The sequence below is a fragment of the Leptopilina boulardi genome, unplaced genomic scaffold, assembly GCF_019393585.1.
Source record: "Leptopilina boulardi isolate dan_hultmark-lab unplaced genomic scaffold, ZJU_Lbou_2.1 LbouV2_195, whole genome shotgun sequence".
NCBI lineage: Eukaryota > Metazoa > Arthropoda > Insecta > Hymenoptera > Figitidae > Leptopilina > Leptopilina boulardi.
Window position 1 is genome coordinate 919,178 of NW_026137746.1, and position 20,010 is coordinate 939,187.

General features: G+C 29.8%; 2 protein-coding genes across 2 annotated transcripts in view; one reads left to right on the forward strand and one right to left on the reverse strand.

Annotated features, from left to right (window-relative positions):
- The window catches only part of LOC127278136 (beta-1,4-mannosyltransferase egh), a 282,071-nt gene that overhangs the window by 199,725 nt on the left and 62,336 nt on the right, over positions 1-20,010 (reverse strand). The window lies entirely within an intron of this gene.
- The window catches only part of LOC127278135 (probable dolichyl pyrophosphate Glc1Man9GlcNAc2 alpha-1,3-glucosyltransferase), a 51,571-nt gene continuing 35,217 nt past the window's right edge, over positions 3,657-20,010 (forward strand). Inside the window, exon 1 of the mRNA XM_051299693.1 lies at positions 3,657-3,954. Within this exon, the coding sequence (XP_051155650.1) occupies positions 3,809-3,954 (146 nt within the window). The 5' untranslated portion in view covers positions 3,657-3,808. The remainder of the gene's footprint in view (positions 3,955-20,010) is intronic.

A 20,010-nucleotide genomic window follows, 5' to 3' on the forward strand; every position in this document is an offset into this window, starting at 1 on the left:
TCGTCAATGTCGATACAAAACTTAACTCGCTATGCGCATGTAACGGAAATTGCACCTGTGACAGCCATATTGGATACCGCGTATTTTTAAATTTCGAAAATGAAATGAATAGAAAATTTAATAATAATAAATATTTATTTTTTTTATATATCAAAAGATATTAAATATTTAACTTTTTACATTGTATTTATTAAATTCTGCAACCTTCTTTTTCAGGAATGGGAACATATCACTTTTATGTGAACACACCCTAAAGGCCAACGCAGTATAGAAACGTAACTGTAACTTCAACCGCAATAATGAGTTAGAGAAGGACAAACAATATGTATATTCTTCTCTAACTATTCTAACTCATTCTTCCAGTTGTGATTACGATTCCGGTTACGTTTCTATTCTGCTTATGCCTTATGGTGCGGTCACACCTCGGCTGCAGGAGCAGTTGCCCATGGCAACCGTGTAAGAGTAAGAGAGATAGAAGATTTTCCATCTCTCTTACTCTTACACGGTTGCCATTGGCAACTGCTCCTGCAGGCGAGGTGTGACGTGTGACCGCTCCATTAAGGGTACGGTCACAGATCAGCTATCTAAGTAGGGTCGTCATGGAAACGTATAAGAGTGAGTGAAATAAAAAATTCTTTCATTTCTCTCACTCTTATACATTATCATGACGACCCTACTTATAGATAGCTGAGTTGTGACCATACCCTGACGTATTTGATTAGTCTCCATCCGTCATGCTGATCATTCTGTTCTTTTTAAACTCATGCGTCAATGTATGCGCTAGATAAGGACAGAACGATCAGCATGAAAAATCCCCACTCACCCAAATTTCCCATTCAACTACTGCACCTTGCTCTAGTGAAAATTTAGTAACTTTTAATTTTAACAATAAAGTCACTAAATTTTTACTAGAGCAGGGTGCGGTAGTTGATAATAATAATGAAAAATGTCCAGTGGAGATTTTGAGGATAATGGAAACCAACCAATTATCTTTAGGGTCCGTTCTACAATGGGTTCGACACAAGGCAAACGCACGCACGTTTCAATGCTAAGGGTACGGTCACACCTCGATAGATAGCAAGGCTACATACATATAATATAATATAACGTATAAGAGTGAGAGGAATAAGAACATTTTTTATTTCTCTCACTCTTATATGTTCTATTATATTATAGATAGGTAGCCTCGCTATCTATCGAGGTGTGACCGTACCCTAATCGAATGAGAATGCGTCTGCACTACGTTGAGCCCCATTCTGGAATGCGTCACGTTTGCGTTTCCATTTTGGAACTAGGCTAAAGTTGGTTCCACAATGAGGTCGACGCAAGGCAAACGCAGCGTTGACGCGACGCATCTCCATTTGATACTGACTCTAGGCTGGTTCCACAATGGGCTAGACGCAAGGTAATCGCAGCGTTGACGCGACGCATCCTCATTTGATTAGCATTGGGATGCGTCGCGTCAATGCTGCGTTTGTCTTGAGTCGAGCTCATTGTGAAACCAACTTATGGCCGCCATTACATGACAGCTTGAAACGCCGGCATAAAGGCCTTTCTCCAATAGGATCCTAAACTCTTGCGTTGCGTATGCATTGCGTCGGTTGCTATTGGCAACCAATGCTAAAATCAACGCGTCAGTTACGCAACGCAAAAGTTTAGGTTCCTATTGGAGAAAGGCCTTAAAAGCGTAAAGCATAGGAATGAAAAAGATAAAGGTTACCAACCATAAGGTGGTCAGATTGTGAACAACCAATTAGGTTTGTGTATTTTCGAAAATGCAAAATAAACATATTTTTACCAAAGGTGTAAATACTCCATGAGAATTTGGAAAAGGCCTTCTCCAATAGGTTCCTGAATGTTTGCGTTGCGTTACTGACGCGTTGGTTCGCAAGCGCAGTGACGTCATTAATATATTAATTAATTATGTAGTTCAAGTTGGGTGGGGGAAAATGTAAAATGGCCATTATGTAGTGCCCAAGTTTACATTGGAAGCATATGGGATAAAATTTAATTTTTTAAATATCTTGCTCAAATAAAATTTTTTAAACTAAGTATAGTAAGATTTTATTTTTGAAGAAATATTTAATACAATAAAAAAATTAATTTAAGAAATATAATCGTTTTTTATTAATGCATGAAAATAGTTTTTTGAATATAAAAAATAAAATCTTAATATACTAAAGGTGCTTTTATACCTCCGGTATTTTGGTCAAGCAATCAGCTGAATTTAATTTTCACGAGGAATCACAGAATTTTATTGGTTCTAAAAATATTCAATTTTCACGGTGGAAATGGAATATTTTTAGAGCCAATAAAATTCAGTGATTCCTCGTGAAAATTAAATCCAGTCGATTGCTTGACCAAAATACTGGAGGTATAATGGAACATTTAGGGTACGGTCACACTATCTCATTCATGCACTGTGCATGAATGCAGAAACATTTGGCCGGTCACACTTCAACGAAATCTAGTGAATGTTTAGTAATTTTTTAAAAAATTTCGGTTGTATAACTAGAAAGTTACTAAACATTCATTAGATTTCGTTGAAGTGTGACCGGCCAAATGTTTCTGCATGCATGCACAGTGTATACATGAGATAGTGTGACCGTACCCTTACACCTTCTGCAAAAAATTTTCTTCACTTTGCATTTTTCTAAATACACTTACCTGATTGGTTGTCCAGAATCTGATTCATTGTAAACAACCAATCAGATTTCGGAAAATGCAAAGTGAAGAAAATTTTTTGACGAAGGTGTAAATGCTCCATTAAAGCACCTTTAGTTTTGAAAATTTCATTTGAGTTAGATAATTAAAAAATTAAATTTGAACTACCAAATGTTTTGATGACGTCACTGCGCTTGCCAACCAACGCGTTAGGCTGCAGTCCCATGGCAGCGTTTTGCGATGCGTTTTGTCACTAGACCCTGAGTGTAAACATAGCAAACATATATCTGCATCTCTTTTACACTCATGGTCTAGTGACAAAACGCAACGCAAAACGCTGCCATGGGACTGCAGCCTTAAGGCCTAAGCAGAATAAATTCTTGAACGGGAAGGTAAACGGAAACGTAAGAATGTGTAAGAGAAGGATAGCAAATATCTTTATTCTTCTCTCACTCATTCTTACGTTTCCGTTCACGATTGCGTTCCCGTTCAAGAATCTATTCTGCTTAGGCTGCAATCCCATGGCAGCGTTTTGCGTTGCGTTTTGTTACTAGACCATGAGTGTAAAAGAGATGCAGATATATGTTTGCTATGTTTACACTCAGGGTCTAGTGACAAAACGCAACGCAAAACGCTGCCATGGGACTGCAGCCTTAGTCACGCAACGCAAACATTTAGGAACATATTGAAGAAAAGCCTTAATCAGGCCGTAAAGGCCTTTCTCCAATAGGAACCTAAACTTTTGCGTTGCGTGAAGGCCTAAGCAGAATAGATTCTTGAACGGGAACGCAATCGTGAACGGAAACGTAAGAATGGGTGAGAGAAGAATAAAGATATTTGCTATCCTTCTCTTACACATTCTTACGTTTCCGTTTACGATTGCGTTCCCGTTCAAGAATCTATTCTGCTTAGGCCTTGACTGACGCGTTGATTTTAGCATTGGTTGCCAATAGCAACCGACGCAATGCATACGCAACGCAAGAGTTTAGGATCCTATTGGAGAAAGGCCTTAATGGTTGCTTGGCTACTGCACGAGATGGTCGTGTAACCGGCAAGCACGTTTATTCCACGTAGTTATTGTGTTTAAAAAAATTGCAAGTTTATCATTTGTTTTTAATGTGTTATTCTAAAGTAATTTAACAAAATGGATTTTATTAATTCTAATGTTGAAGATAGGCAAAGAATTATCTCTCATAAAAAGTGTGATGTCAGTAAAATAACAATGAATGGAATTTTAATAAGGATATTTTGTTTAATATCGTGTATTAAATTATTGCTGATACCCACGTAGTAAGTATGAGTAAATTAATTAATTTAGAAATTAAACTAATCGATTGCTTCTTGAAGTAGTGGTTGTGAAATTTTTAAATTTTGCCTATAAAATATTGAAACACGTGTAAGAATCATACACGTGGCGATTATAACACGATTGACATGTGCAAGAAATTAGCTATGCTATTTTGTTTTTTCAAAAAAAAAAAAATAATTTTTATATTTGCGCTGCAAAATTTCTTTTAAAAACTATAATAATTATGACTCGAATTTCAAAAAAAGAAATTAACCTCAAAAAAGCCATTTGTATGTAATTAACCTCTTGAGCGTCATAGCGTCCAATTTGACGACATAAAGCTCAAATGGTTTAAAACAAACAATTAAGCAAAATCAAAATAATCAATTCTTATAGCAATTTTTAAAGTCTTTAATGATAAATTATTCAAATTAATTAATATTTAAATACCAAAAAATATTTTTTACTTCACGAATATTTAAAAATTATTATTTTACAAAAATAAATTTTATTCTGAGAATTGTACGAGTTTAGTATAGTTCAAAAAGTAACAAATATAAAATTTACAAAAAAATTTCAAAATAACAGGTCCCTGACTAACAGTCAGGGAAAAGTCAGGGAATTTCTTTAATTTTTCCGGAATTTTTTTTATAAATAAATTAAAAGTACCTGAGGCGTTTCATATGAGAACGACATATGATGTCTCAGATTTTCCATAACATTTGGGTTTAATAATTTTTTTCATAAATTTTAACATTTTTAGAATAAAAAACATTTAGAACTTTTTTTTGTAGGATCAAGTGAACAAAAGTTATAAGAAAAAGAAAAAAATGTTACAACAATTTTTTAATGCAAATATCTCTAAAAATATTTTTAAAAATTTAATTCAAAATTTACATATACTTATTTAACACCAAAATCTCTCTTAAAACCCAAAAGTTAAGGAAAATCTGAGACATCATATGTCGTTTTTATATGAAACGCCTCAACTATTAGTTTAAATTTTTTTTTTATTTTTTCCCAAAAAGCAAATGCAAATTAAAAAGTTGTCCATCATACTCAATTATTAAGCATGCGATATATCTTATATTCATTAAGTAAATAATTATTTACTACTATTTATTGAATCTAATAAATAATTTCTTAAACTTGGATAATAATTAATTAATTTTTTCCAGTGAAATATTTGGTTTTTTAATATAAATAAAAATTATTTGATAGAATTTTATTTTATCAGTTCAACTTCAAATGAAGTTAATTATTCATTAATACGAATAATTTATTATTTAATGCTAATATCCACATTTAACTTATAAAATTTTTTTAAGGCGTCAAATATTAAATTATCGAATTTCTTCTTAGCAAAATTGTATAAAGTGGATTTTATATTATGCAAAATTTTCATATCATAGAATTTACATTTAACTAACATTCGATTGAAGGGGACTTTCTGGTTTAGAATTGACAAAAAAAGTACACGTTTTAAAACTTTTGTTGTAAGAAAAGTATTAAATAAATTGCAAAAATTCTTTTTGCACATTACATAGAGAAAATTGAAAAAAATATTTTTGACTGTATTTAGTTCAATTTCTTAGCTGCAGGTGGCGTCTTCTAAAAGGTGCCGTTTTTTGGTACAGGTGATTGCGGACAACCTGTAATAAATAATTTTAAATGCGATTCTCTTTATAAGGTTTTATTCTAGAGAATAAATCTAAAAAACGATTTTTTAGAAGGTTTTTTTTTATTTTTTATGAACATTTTTCTTAAAAATTCGAAAAAACACCGTGTTTTTGGGTCAATTTACCCCCTTATAAAAAAACAGGCGGTAGAAAAATGATGTTTCAAAGGTTTATTCTCTAGTTTTTTAACTAAGGAATCGAATGGTTTTTAGTTTTTTAAAATCGGTTCAGTAGATTTCGAGAAAGGCCGTGAACCAGTTTGAAAAATATGATTTCGAGAAAAACGCGTTTAAACTTTTCATAACATAATACATTGCTGCCGTGTTATGGAAAAACACAGTAACTGCAGGAAAATCGAAAAATGAGTTTTTTATATCGTTGTAATCGTTGAAAAAAGCTGCATCTGTTAATGCAATGCATCTTTAAAAATTATTAACGTAATTAATAATAATTTTTGCATAATTACGTCATTTTCACATTAACTACAAAGATTATTAGATCGAAATTCGGTAACTGGCAGTTACTGTGTGACGTTTGAGGGGGTTGTGACGTATTTTGATGCTCGTGATACGAAGGACCTAGGAACTGCACAGTAACTACATTTCCGATAACACGAACCTCATTTTTCGAGCTCTCGTCGCACGAAGCACACAGTAACTGCAGAGCGCTATTGAGACAGTGTAGTTACTAGGTTGGTCCGTGCGATGAGGGCTCAAAAAATGAGGGTCGTGATTTGGAGGACCTAGTAACTGCAGAATTTTATAAATTTTGTACAATTTGCAATACACTCAGAAAAAAATTTGTTTGAAACAACCATAGTTTAGTTGAATCAACAAAATAAGTGCATTGATATACAGTTAATTAAACATTTGGTTGTATAAACCAAATGTTTATTTAGCTCAACCAAATTTTTTTCTTTGGTCTAAAAATTTATTAAAATGAACCAAATGTTTATTTCGATTAAATAAATATTTATTTGTATTAAACAAATTTTGTTTGAAATAACCAAAAATATGGGTTAATACAAAAAAAGGGTAAATTTGGTTCAAACATAACTTTTTTCTGAGTGTATAGTTTGTAATATATAATATAATACATTATAATTAATATGTAGTTATTTTTTATTTTATTCAGAATAAAGATAATAATAATAATAATTATTATTATTTTTTTATTGATAAATAATATCAGACTTAATTGAAATACAAAACTTTTAAGAAAAATATGACTCATGAAAAATAGATTTCTTTCTAAAATTTATTAATATAACTATAAAATTGCAGTATGAGTATTTAATAAAGCATTTCTTAATCTGTAAAATACAAATTATGATAATTATGACAAAGAGATGCATTAAAGTCTTTTTGTTTGTTTAATAAATGCATATAATTTAATGCATTTTTACAATGTTAAAACTGTTAAGAAAGATTAAAATTCTTATGTTTCCTTGCAGTTACTAGGTTGTCCCGTGTGACGAAGGGTCTCATACAAGCGGTCGTCGCACGAGAGACACAGTACCTGGCAGTTACTGTGTGTTTCGTGCGACGACCCTCGATTTCGCTTGATAGTAACTACAATTTTATTAATTTATTAATTGTTTAAACAAATATAACATTTATTTTTACATCAACAGAAAGATTATCTTTATCCGAATCAAAAGTGACAAGTGGCTTTTTAAAATTTTAATTAGGCTTTGCGAAAAGAGACAATAAAGATTTAAACAGTTTTTCGCGTTTTTCTCGAGTTCTTTCAAATTGCAGTTACTGTGTTCTGTCATAACACGGTAGATTGAGCTAGGACTATCAAACAATTTTTGATTACAACTTTTGTTTTTTTTATATATTTAAAAAAAAAACGTTTTGGGACAGTCATTTTGTGATACTAAGGAACATTTTCAAGCAAAAAAATTTTTATTTTTTTGGAATTCTAAACCAGAAAGTCCCCTTAAAAGAATTTCTATTTAGCAAATCTCTTATAAAGCATTTTTTCTAAAACTTTAAAAAAATTTTTAATTAATATAATTCTAATTTTATGAAATTTATGTCTATAAAAGTTGACAAAAAAAGAACTAAGTAGAATTTTTCTTAAGAGTGTTGGAAGGTCTCTGAAATTCTTTGGTATTTAATTATCGCCCTATAAATACGGCACTGAAGGTAAAAATGATAAACATTGATTTTAAAACACTTTTTTCTCGAATTATGGACACTTTTTATAAAATCGGCCAATTTACCAAGATTTCTTATCTTATAAATTTTCTAAATCCGAAAGATTTTTGGAATCCATGCAAAAACGCGATCGCAAAATTGGAAATAGGAAACTAATAATAATGACACACGGAGAGAAAAATCAAGCGTTTGAAGTATGAACAGTCATCCTTATTTAGCAAAAGAATTTACATACGCCATATGCGTAGAATTTGTACTGTATCTGTATAAATTTGTACAATATGAGCATGAAAGTTCTATTTTCGTATAAATATATATCGCCTCGTGAATTATTTTACTGATTTAGTTTGTTTAGATGAAGCTTTTCATATAAACACGGATCGGAAAAAATTATTTTTCTTCCTGTAACATGTTACAGGTCAAATAATAAATAAAACACTACACAAATTAATTTACAATATTAATTTGTTTAAACAATTATAGTTTTTATTATTCAGCAAAATTTACAATTTAAATAGTAAAATAAAAGGTCTGCCGCAGCTTAGACACATTTAAATACTAAAGACTTCCCTCATCTCTACATATGTCGAGACCCTTAAGGGTCTTATCTCACATGAGGCTAGGAAAACCGGTTAATTCTAGTTCACTAAAAATAGGAAATGTAGCATAGCGTTACACCCCCTTTGTTAGAATAAAATTGGTCGCTAATTTTAAGCCTAAGGTTTCTTGGTTTCACTATACTTGTCTCCGTAATAGGTATATATTCTGTTTGGTGCAGTTGGTGTTACATAGGTCTGTGGTGTCGCATTTACATTTGTTTTTACACATAACAAATTAATACATAGGTTTTTAGGAATTAGCGAAGATAAACATTTAAAAAGCCCTATCTTATAGCTAGTATACAACAATATGATGCCTATAGGACTGTATCCTATATATCGTAACACATCATTACCGGTCTTCATCCAAGAATGTTTTCTTCTATTATTTTTAATATTTTGAATAGAGAATTCTATGTTATCTAAAGTTATTCTATATTCTTTAATTTTATCGTGAGTCAATAACTCTTGTATAAATGATAATTTTTTATCTAACATTTGTAATTCAGTTACATTAATCGGTAAAGATACATTTTTCTTATAATATACATTTTGTTTTATAGACAATGAACTTGACAGTTTTAATACTGCTTTGGGTGTTTGTAAAATACAGTTACAACCAGAGATGTGAGTTGCAGATTGAATTTTTATTGTTTCCGGTATTCCTTCACAAATTGTGCTAATTTCTATAGGTTTTTCCGGTACTAAGATATACTGGTTTTCGGCGTATAAATGTATGAATATACTTAAAAAGTAACTTGGTTGAGTCCTTTTACAAAATTTAACATCTCCTGCTTGTTTACAGTTTTCAATTAGGTGTTTATCGCTAGGTACATAAAAGGTGTTTTCCTGACTAACTAATATAAACTCGTAAGAAGGAATTACTGCTAAGAAGGTTTTTCCGTGAGGTTCCGGTATGGAAATGAGATGCAAACAATGAAGGATTTCTGGTTCAGGTAGGATTAAGAAGACTACGTATAATTATGGTTTGATTCCCTATACTTTGAGAAAGCTTTGCGTTCTCTTCGTATAGTTTGTCCATGTTAACGTTTATTAAAGTCAAGTCACTTTCCGTTAATGTTCCAAAAAGTGTCTTGGCTATTGAACCTATACCATTGATTAAATCTCTTCTTTGTCGTGGACTACCCAAGATGTGATCGAGATGTCCATAGAGTTTCTTCAATCAGTAAGTTCTTCCGTCGTTTCTTGATTTTCTCTAGTCATATTGTAAGTTGGAGTGTTCTTGTCTTCCTGTTATAGAATCGCGTGTACTCTTTGAGGAGTACACCCGGATTGTCCTATCGTAAAATCCTGATTAGGGCATTGGCTTTGTGCATGACCAATTTGTTTGCAATTAAAACAAGTCATTTGTGTCCTTTGTTGTAAAGTCATACTGTGGTTAGGCACTCTATTATTACCTAATGGCCTTTGAGTATGAGAGGCGAGATTAAAAGTGGTTTGTCTTGGCCCAAATATTGGCAATATTGGCGCATCCTTTACTTTCCTCTCACTCATCATACAAATTACAAATTGCTCCTTCATAATTGTTTTTGTGCTATAAAATGCATCTGGGTGAATTGTTTTCAAATCAGACCACAGAAATTCTGTGGTCTGATTTGCAGTAGAAGAAGATTGAAGAAGAGTCTTAGACTCTACAATATTTGAGCGTTCTTCAAAGATATTGCTTTCGCAACGATGTTCTAGATTTAATTCTGCTAAAAAGTCTCTAATATCCGGAATCCTGCAGAAATTTTATCTTAAAATTATTTTTAAGATAAAATCATACCTGAAATTTGTGGTTACTCTTGAAATTTCCGAATTATTCTTGGCGCAGTATACGCGAAAGTGGTGCCGGGTATAGCGACAAGAAGCTGTTGCCACATTAACTCGGAATTTATATCATTTATAGCATCCACGTCTTTCGTAAAAATTTGTGGAACACTGTACACGAGTGTCCATCCTGGTAAATCCACCGTAATCGTTGGTCCCGCTTCAGAAGAATGTGTTTTCGAAACTGCAATCAAAAAGTTGAAATTGTAGAAACTTTTTACATACATACAGAGTCACTGATGTTAAAAAAGGGTTTTAATATCAGTGACTCTGATGATTTTTTGTAAACAAAATAATACTTGGATATTTTGCGGCTTCCGATGCATTTTCGGGTTCAGTTTCGGCTTCAATTTCCGGTGCTGTTTCGGTTGCATTTTCGGCTGCAGTTTCGGATGCAGTTTTGGCAGCACGCTTTGCTGCACGTTCCTTTGCTCGTTTGACTGCTAATTCTTCTGTTATTGTAAAAAGATTAGTACACATTTATACTTTCAGTATATTCGAAGAATAATTTGGGTTATGTTACGTCCGAAGATATAACACAAATAATTCTTTTTTTATATAAGATTTTATTTAAGAAATTCTATATAATTTGAATTTTTGAGTCTAGACTCTCCTCTACTAACTCGGGAATTTTCAGTAATAATTTTTGTTGAAAAAATAAAGGAACTGCTTTTAAAAGGATTTGAGATAAATTTTGATGCACAAATTTTTGCACCTTAATTTTCTCGGAAAGGTAAATTAGAAAATGATTAAAAAGGGTTTGACAAAATAACGAGGCACATTTTACCCCAGAATTTGTCGGAACTGGTAGAAAGGTTAAGAAGTGAAAATAATATAACAATCATAATTTTATTCTTTTTACTTACTTTTATTTTCAATATTTTTAGAAATTTGTCCAAGAAAAACGGCAGTTTCCCCAAGAAAAATGGCGGCAAACTCTTAAACTTTTAAACTAAACTTTTTAAAGAATTTAAAATTTTAATACACTTCAAATTTGATAATTTTCTATCACAAAAGAAGAATGAAAATAGAACTCTAAGAATGTCACAAATTTTTAAGAATTGTTAAGAAAATGAATAAGATGTATGAACTGAATTTTTCTATAGAGAGTTCTTGTTTTTAAAGATTTGTCCCTTCCCCAAAATTCAGGGTTAGAAATGAAAAACTTTAAGTAGTGGAAAAAGAGGTTGGAAAAATCTAATGATTGGTTTTACTAAAAGAAAATGAAGAAAAAGTATTATTGTCCTAGGTCAGGATTGGGTCTTTAAGTCCCAGCCCCCGAAAATAGGGAAGTTTCAAGGGCGTGCCTTGAGTGAGATAACTTGCCCTTGAAGAGGGGGCTTAACTCGACATTTCCGTAAAGATGGCGAAATTATAATTTTTCTTGGACAATTTCCTTATTTTCTACAATTTTCATATTTTTACACTTTTAATTAATTAACAATAATTGTTTATGTTAATATTAAGTAATACAATTAAATTCCCTATAAATTTAATTATAAGTTTTATTAAAAAAAAATCTAATTTTTAGTTATATATAAAATTTTACACATCATTTATTAATAAAAGTTATTTCTATTATTTATTTATTAATTTTAGATTATTTTTATAATAATTTATTAATAATGATGTATAAAATTCCCTATATATTATTTTTTATAATTAATATCTATTTTAACTAAAAGTTATTTAAATTTGTTATGTATAAGAAATATATCGATCAACAATCGATAATCGATTATCGATATTCGATATAATTAATTGATTTTCAAAAATTTGATTTATTAATTTTAAAAAGTTATAAATTTATAATTTATTAAATATAAACTATTTTCTTATATTATTCTATTTATAAATAATGCAAAAGTTATTTTAATTATAAATAATGAGAAAAAATTATTATAAACAATATATTTTTAGAATGTGTAATTATTTTTATAAAAAGAAAAAATAATTGAATGTTAACCTTAAAAGATACAAAAAATTTAATATTTTTCAAATAATTTTGCATTATTTATTAATATTTTATTAATGTAAGGTTGAAAATGTTAATAATATTTTATTTACAAAAATTATTGTTATTAATTTTTAAATTGTAAATATTAATATTATTTTTCTATTTATACCGAGAACAAAACTATATATAATATAATTCTAAATTTAAAAGGAATCAGCACAATAGAGATCATAAAAGGTGCCGCTTAATGGGTTTCAGAGTCCCATAATCACCACGAGATATGATTTCTCCAGGTGATTTTTCGGAAACAATCATTGTATATATATTGGATTTTCTTACTTTCGAATTTTATGATTTTATTTCTTTAAACTTGGAGTTTGTTGATTTTTTAGCTAAAGATATAAATATTGATTTTAATTCTTAAGATTTTAAGAATGTCCAATATATCTCCATAAATTTTTCTTATAATCTTTTAAAAGGAAAAAATATATATATATAATAAAATAAAATAATTTAATATTTTCGAGATGATAACGTCACCGGACGTTATAGTTAAATTATTTTGTAGACATATTCAGAATAAAAATGTGTACTATTACCGTTTAAATGCGGTTGTGCAATTTGACAGGATTCCCGCTTTATGACAATGAATTTGGGCGTATTTAATTCCAACATTTGATTCAACAATGAATCGTATAATGACAATTGATACGGATTCAATTGCAGCAGCATTGCTATTTTTTTGTCTTTATTCAAAAAACACTGTGCATATTCGCTATTTTTTGTATCAAAATACAAAAACATTACTTGTTTCGCCAAATCCATTATATAGTTGAAGTGTATTGACCACTTTTTGCGAAAAAACTGTAACAAATAATAATTATCTTGCAGAATCGCCAGAAACAAAAAAAATTCTTTGCTTTGGGTGATTCTGCAAATAGGGTTATCTCGCAGAATCACCAGAAACAAAGAAACAAATTCACTTACCAATGCCAAAACTAACTGGCAATTCCGATCAGAAGCAAAGAAGGACTTTAATTCTGTATTTGAAAAATTATATTTATTTTTCTTGATTTTCATTAATTTTTTTTTTCAAAAAATTAGTAAAAATCAAATTTCTTTCTTCCTTCTTGTTGTTTCTCTCCCTCCTTCTCTCATTTTCCTTCTTTATCATATCTCTTTCTTTCTTCACCTGTTCTGTTTCCATTTCTTCTTCCCCTTCGAAAAATAACTCCTCATTTTCGAAATCCCGCAAAAATGCAAGGAGGGTTTCAATTTTGCTGGAATTGAAAATTATATTCCAGATGAAAATAAATTGCTCCTTCGTGAGACATCGGAATGTTGTCCGGAAGAAAAGAGCAGGTGAATAGAGGAGATGTTTCGCCAAAGTGTCATGTTTCACATTGTACGGGGTTGACAATATGTCACATAATTTTTTTGTGAAATTAAATTTAAACGAATGAAATCTCTTGCCGTCTTTGCATTGATAACTTAAAATGTCAATTTCATTCTGTGTTGGTACCAATAGACTTGTTTCTTCAGCAAATATATTCGTGTTTGATTGATTTGTTAAATCTGGAATAAAAAATGTTAATAAAATTAAAGTCATCAAAATTAAAATAGGGTTGTAATTTTGGTGACTTAGATTTTTTAACCTATAATAATAATATTAAAAACAAATCACCATCATCTATGTTAATTTTGTCATTTAACACACTTATATAGATACTGTCGTCTATGTCTGCAAAAAGTCGGCGACAGAGGTCCAACTTCTCATCAAAATTTGTGGGTTCCTCTATAGGAAAAATTCTACCTTTCCAAATCTCCTTTCTCAAATGCATTACCATTATGGAAAATGCATCCTCCATATAGGACAGCCCTTTCTCGAAACAGTGAACTCTACAATAAACTCTACAGTAAACTCTAACAAATATATAAATAAATATAACAGTACATTTATGGCATTCGTAGAAAATTTCTTCGCGTTTCTCCAAAGGTACATAAGTAACAATACCATAACAAATTAGAACATTAATTTTTGAGTTATAAAAGGTTAATTTGATCAAATTAAAAATTTCTTCCCAACTAAGATTTTCTATAGTTTCACTTTTAGCGATAGAAATTTCTTTTTGATTTAAACTTTCTAATTTCTTTTTAAGTTTCCCTAAAAGTTTCTTTATTCTTTCTTTTGTTATTAACAAGGATTGGGGTTCTTCGTCCTTCAAACATAAGGAAATTAAATATCTATTATTTTTTCTTTTAGTTTCTTGGACTTCACCTAATAATAAAGATTGAATGGAAGTACACGGAAAAAATTTTGGTGCACCAGTTGTACTGGTTAGTTAAAAAATTTTTGTACTTTAAAAACGGACATCAGTTATCCCGGTTTGGTGCAACCTATGTCCCGTACAGTGCGTCTGATGTCCCTTACAGCGCTTCTGACGCGCCAAATCAGGATAACAGTTGCCCGCAACCCATAGTACAACAGTTCTACCGTAGATTGCGCATGCGATGCACCAAAATTTTTTCCGTGTAGTTTTATTATGTTCTATTAACCTTTTAGCACCTACATCACATGGTGACCCATTAGTTGAAACAAAATACGCAATATTGGCTTGCCTATACTGAATTGGTATTTGTGTTTTAATAATGTTTGTTTTCATTAATTTCGATTCAATTTTAAAGGATTCTTCTAATAAATCTGAAGCACTACTGCTTATTGATTCATCATCTGAATTTTGTTGGAAGTATTTTCTCTTTTTCGCCGTTTTTTCGGGATTTGGAAAGGGGTCCTTACGAATTCTTAATTGTTCGTTTTCGCGATCCGAGTATTCACGTGAATCTCTTCTTTTTCTCGCGTCATTTCTGGGGGTGGGAGGGGTTTAGTTTTCGCAACTAATTCTTCAATAATTTCTTCGTCACTTTCAACATAAACAGGTTTTGGTTTTTCCAAATTACGTTTGGAATATTTTTTGTTTAAGGAATCTGGGACTTTACCAATCTCTTTTTGAGTTGTCATTTCATTTTGTTTAGAATTCTGATTTTCTAAGGAATCATTTTGGGTTGGATGATTCTACAGGTAAGGAATTTGTTTTTGAAGATTCATTTTGAATCTTTAAAGTTTCTTTTGGTGAAGAATTAATGTTTTCTTCAATTTCTTGTTCGTTGTTCGGTTTAGAAGTTGAGATAGAAGGGATTGGTTCTAATTCTTTATTTAAATTTAATAATTTTTTCTGAGCTCTAGTCACCACATTTACTTCTGTTGATTCGAAAGGGTTCCTAGATAGAGCATCAGCGTTAGTATTCTGTTACATCCGGAGATATAACATAATTAATTTAATAATTGTTTAATTTTTAAGTCTAGACTTTCGTCCAACAACTTAGGAATCTTTTCGATTGAATTTCTTGTTGAGAAATAAAAATTTTAGAAGGTTAGGAAATGATTTTAAAAGGAATTGAGAAAATAATTGCGCACTGGTAGCACTAAAATTTCTCGGAAAGGTTTTCAATAATTATGAAAAAATAAAAATTTATAATTTTGGAATTTGATAAAATATCGCGCACCATAGCACGAAATTTATCGGAATTGAGAGATGGATAAGATTAAGAAAAGAAAGAAATAATAGGTTTTAAATATAAACTTACTTTCTTTTATTTTTCAAATAATAGATTTCCTAAAGATGCAAAATTAGGAGAACGTCCTTAGAATTCAAAGATTGGTTGTTTGGACAGCACTCAGAACAACAGGAACTCGTAGAATTGGATGTTGAAATTGAAGAATTGAATTTAAACAAGATTTTAAATTCAGAAAATAACTTGAAAATAACTTGTCACTGAATGTAAAATTTTTCAGAATAACTTTTTAATCAAAGAAATTGGAATTTTATAACTTCTTTAATATATTCATTCATACCATTATGTACTACAGATACATGAGAGTGCATACCGCAATGATAAATTACTCTCTTAATTTCGACTTTGCACTGTCTTACCATTGTTTCTTTATACTCACTTATCTGCAATAACTGAATATAACTTTCTGTTGAATTAATATTAGTTTTTGGTATTTCACATTCTCCCACTTGCAGGAGAGAAACAGTGGATACGTTTAATTCTCTTGACCCACAATTGTACCCAATCATACCACATATTGGTGAAATTAAAGTAAGAGCAAGGAAAATCGTATACATATTCTGTAACATAATCTTAAACACATTTTTTTTATTAATTTGTATAATAAAAACAATAGTTATTTGCAGAGATTATAAAAAAAAATTAATTACTTTCATCTTGATCGTACCTAACATTATTTTTCATTGGTTTAAGATCGAGATTAATGTGCGAAATTCTAAGTCGATTAGCATGACCAATTTTATGATTTTTGCCCATTTGGATTTTAATATTATGTTTGCTTAAAATTTCAATTATTTCATAAGGACCTGCATAATGATTTCCGAACTTCCCTGGTTTAGGACCTGATAAAAGAAAAACGTAATCTCCTAGTTTAAAATTTATAGGATTTACATTTTTGTCATAATATTCTTTAGATTTCGTTTTAGATAAGACCTGATTATCATACACTATTTTTTGTATTCCATTAAGTCTAGAAACTAATTCTGTTATATATCCTTTGAATGTAGGAGTTAAATCACCTTCTCGTAAGGGATCGCTTGAAGGGAGTCGTGCTAGACGGCCGAATATAATTTCATAAGGGGTATGTTTAGTACTTTCATGAACACTTGTATTGTAACTAAGCATAGCAACATCGAGCCACTGGTCCCATTCGTTATCAGCATCAGTGTATTGTTTTAGAAATTCTCCTAATGAATGATGTGATCGTTCTAACGATCCGTTAGATTGAGGATGAAAAGCGGTTGTCCTCAATTTTTTAATTCGGAAACATTTTGTAACTCTAACTAAAAGTTCGCTTAAGAAATTTCTACCCTGATCTGTTAAAACGGTTTTGGGTGCTCCAAATATACAAATGAACCTTTTTATGAATGCATCAGCAATAGTACTGGATAATGTATTTTGAAGGGGGACTGCAATACAAAATTTAGAAAACAAATCTTGGATTGTAAGGATATATTCATTACCATTTTTAGTTGGTTTCAAAGGACCTACAATATCCATAGCTATTTTGTCTAAAGCAACTCCTGGCGTATCCGTAATTATCATTGGTTGTTTTGTTTTTAAACGAACCAATTTCTTTAATTGGCCATCTAAACATTGCTGTATCCTACGAGTGATATCATCTTTTAAATTTTCCCAAAAATATTTTTGTTTAATTCTATAATGTCTTTCCTACACCTTTATGACCTCCTATATGGCTTTTATGAAATTCGTAAAAAATTTCGTCGCGTTTTTCATGAGGTACATATGTTACGGAACCATCACAAATTATAATTGTTATTTTCGATCCGGCAAAAGTTATGTCAAGTAAATTTAAAATCTCAGACCAATCTAAATTTTCAATTTTATCACTTTTACTTATAGAAAATTCATTTTGATTTTGGTTTTCTAATAATTTTCGAAGATTTTTAAACAATCCTAAAATATTTTTATATGTTTGGCTTAGAGATTCATATTCTTCTCTTTTTAAACATAAAAAAATCAAAAATCTTTTATTCTTTCTTTTAATTTCTTTAACTTCACCGATTGTTAAAGATTGTCGCGAAATTATTTTGTTATGTTCGATTAATTTGCGGGCACCTTCATCGCATGGTGACCCGTTTGTAGTTACGAAATATACAATATTATCGGCACGATATTGAATAGGTTCCTTTTTTTTATAATTCTTGCTCTAGTTGTGTTAATTTCCGATATTTCATCCGAAAAATTTTCTGAAGAAATAGAACTTTCTGAATCTGTTTCAGGGCTAACAAATCTGGGGATTCCTTTGTTACGTAATGTAACACAAATAATATTTTATAAATTTTTATAACAAATAATAATAATTTTAATTTTTATATTTCAAATTAAAATTATAGTTATAAAAATTTAATTACAATTTTAAGCCTGGATTCTCATCCAATAGCTTGGGAATTAATTTTGGTTATTTAATCTCTATTGAATTTTCTTATAGAAATTGAAAAAATAAAAGGAATACGTAAAATAAGGAGTAAAATTTGTTAGTCACAACTACATAAAGTGACATTAACAAATTTAGGAATCAAAGGTTGAAAATAATAAGGAAACACATAGGTAAAAAAAAATACAATTTTAAAGAATAACCGCCAGCTTTACTACGGCAGTATTCTTTGGAATTGGGAAATTGTGAAAAGTTTTAAAGATTGAAAGAAGTTTTTCAAAAAAGAAATAAGATAAAAATAAGAAAAATATAATTTTAAAACTTACTTTTTTTTATATTTATTAAAAATAATTTTCCCTGAAGATGCAAAAATATTAGAATGTTGTCCTTCCTTGATATTCTGTAATAAATGTGGAAAACGCACTGAACTTTTTAAGAATAAAATAACTTTTTAAAATTTGATTTGAGTACGAATAACTTTTGAAATAATTTTTTGAATGTAAATTTTTGAAAGACTTTTGAATGTAAAATTTTGAAAGAACTCTTATGAGTTAAATTGTAGAAATGTAAATGTTTTTGTGACTGAAGATTTTAGGGAAACATACGTTTTTAAAGGTTTGTCCCCACTACAAATTTTGAGTTTTTGGGGTAGATTTTGAAGAAGGGAGAGATTTTTTTGTAGAAAGGGAAATTTCTTGTAGGCGGAGAGAAAAAGGGAGTTGAGAAAACTTACTATTGGAGTTTTTCAAAGAAAATGGTAAAAACTCGAAAGAAAAAATGGAGAAAACTCATTTACATTTTCTCCCTATTGGGCCCCACTGACCCAACCCTGGGGGGGGTCGGAACTTGTGGGTGTTCCTTTAAGGACACAGATTTCCAAAAGTAGGGATAAAATCTCAAAGAAGGGGACATCTTTTATATTTTGCATCTTTTTACAATTAGATTAAATTTTTGTTATAAACAATAATAATTTTTATTATAATTTGTTATTAACAATTATTATTTGATTTAATTTACATAACCTTTTTTGAATTTTGGTTCTACGACGATTTTTAAGAATAATTCATTTCTTAGATTTAATTTATTTATAATTTTTTATAATTATTGTTAATTTTAACAATTTTGTATAATAATCTAACCTAACATTCGAATTATAGTTGTAATTAGTTAAAATTTTAATTATTTATAATTATTTATTGCAAAATATCAATATATTTTAATTATTATTAAATTGTATTAAATTTTAATTGTTTATTTATTAATTTTATAATTTTTATAATTATTATTATTAATTTTATTTATATTAATAATTTTAAACAATAATTAATTATAAATTTCGACAATTATTAGTTTTTTTTATAAAATGTAATATAATGATTGAAAAATAATATTTAAATTATTTATTAATAATAATAATAATGAAATTAATTATTGTAGGTAATTGTTATTAAAAATATATATAATGTCTAAAATATTTCATTCATTCATTCATACTATATATATATATATATCGAACATGTGCATTTCTGATGCACTTGTACATACATAAATTGGGGACCAAAACGAATTTTATTGCAACCAGAAGGTTCTTTGGCGTTAGGGACTACAAAACCTGTCGTGAGAAAACTGAAAATGAAAGGAAAAGGACCCTAGCGGTCGACATCTGCAGGATGCACTTGTAGAGTTCGAAAAGATTTTTATGGTTGTATTTTATAATTTTATTGCTTACGGATGTTTCAGTTTCTTTGATTTTTGGAAAAAGTACATTCTGGTAAATGTTGACCACTAAGGTTTCAC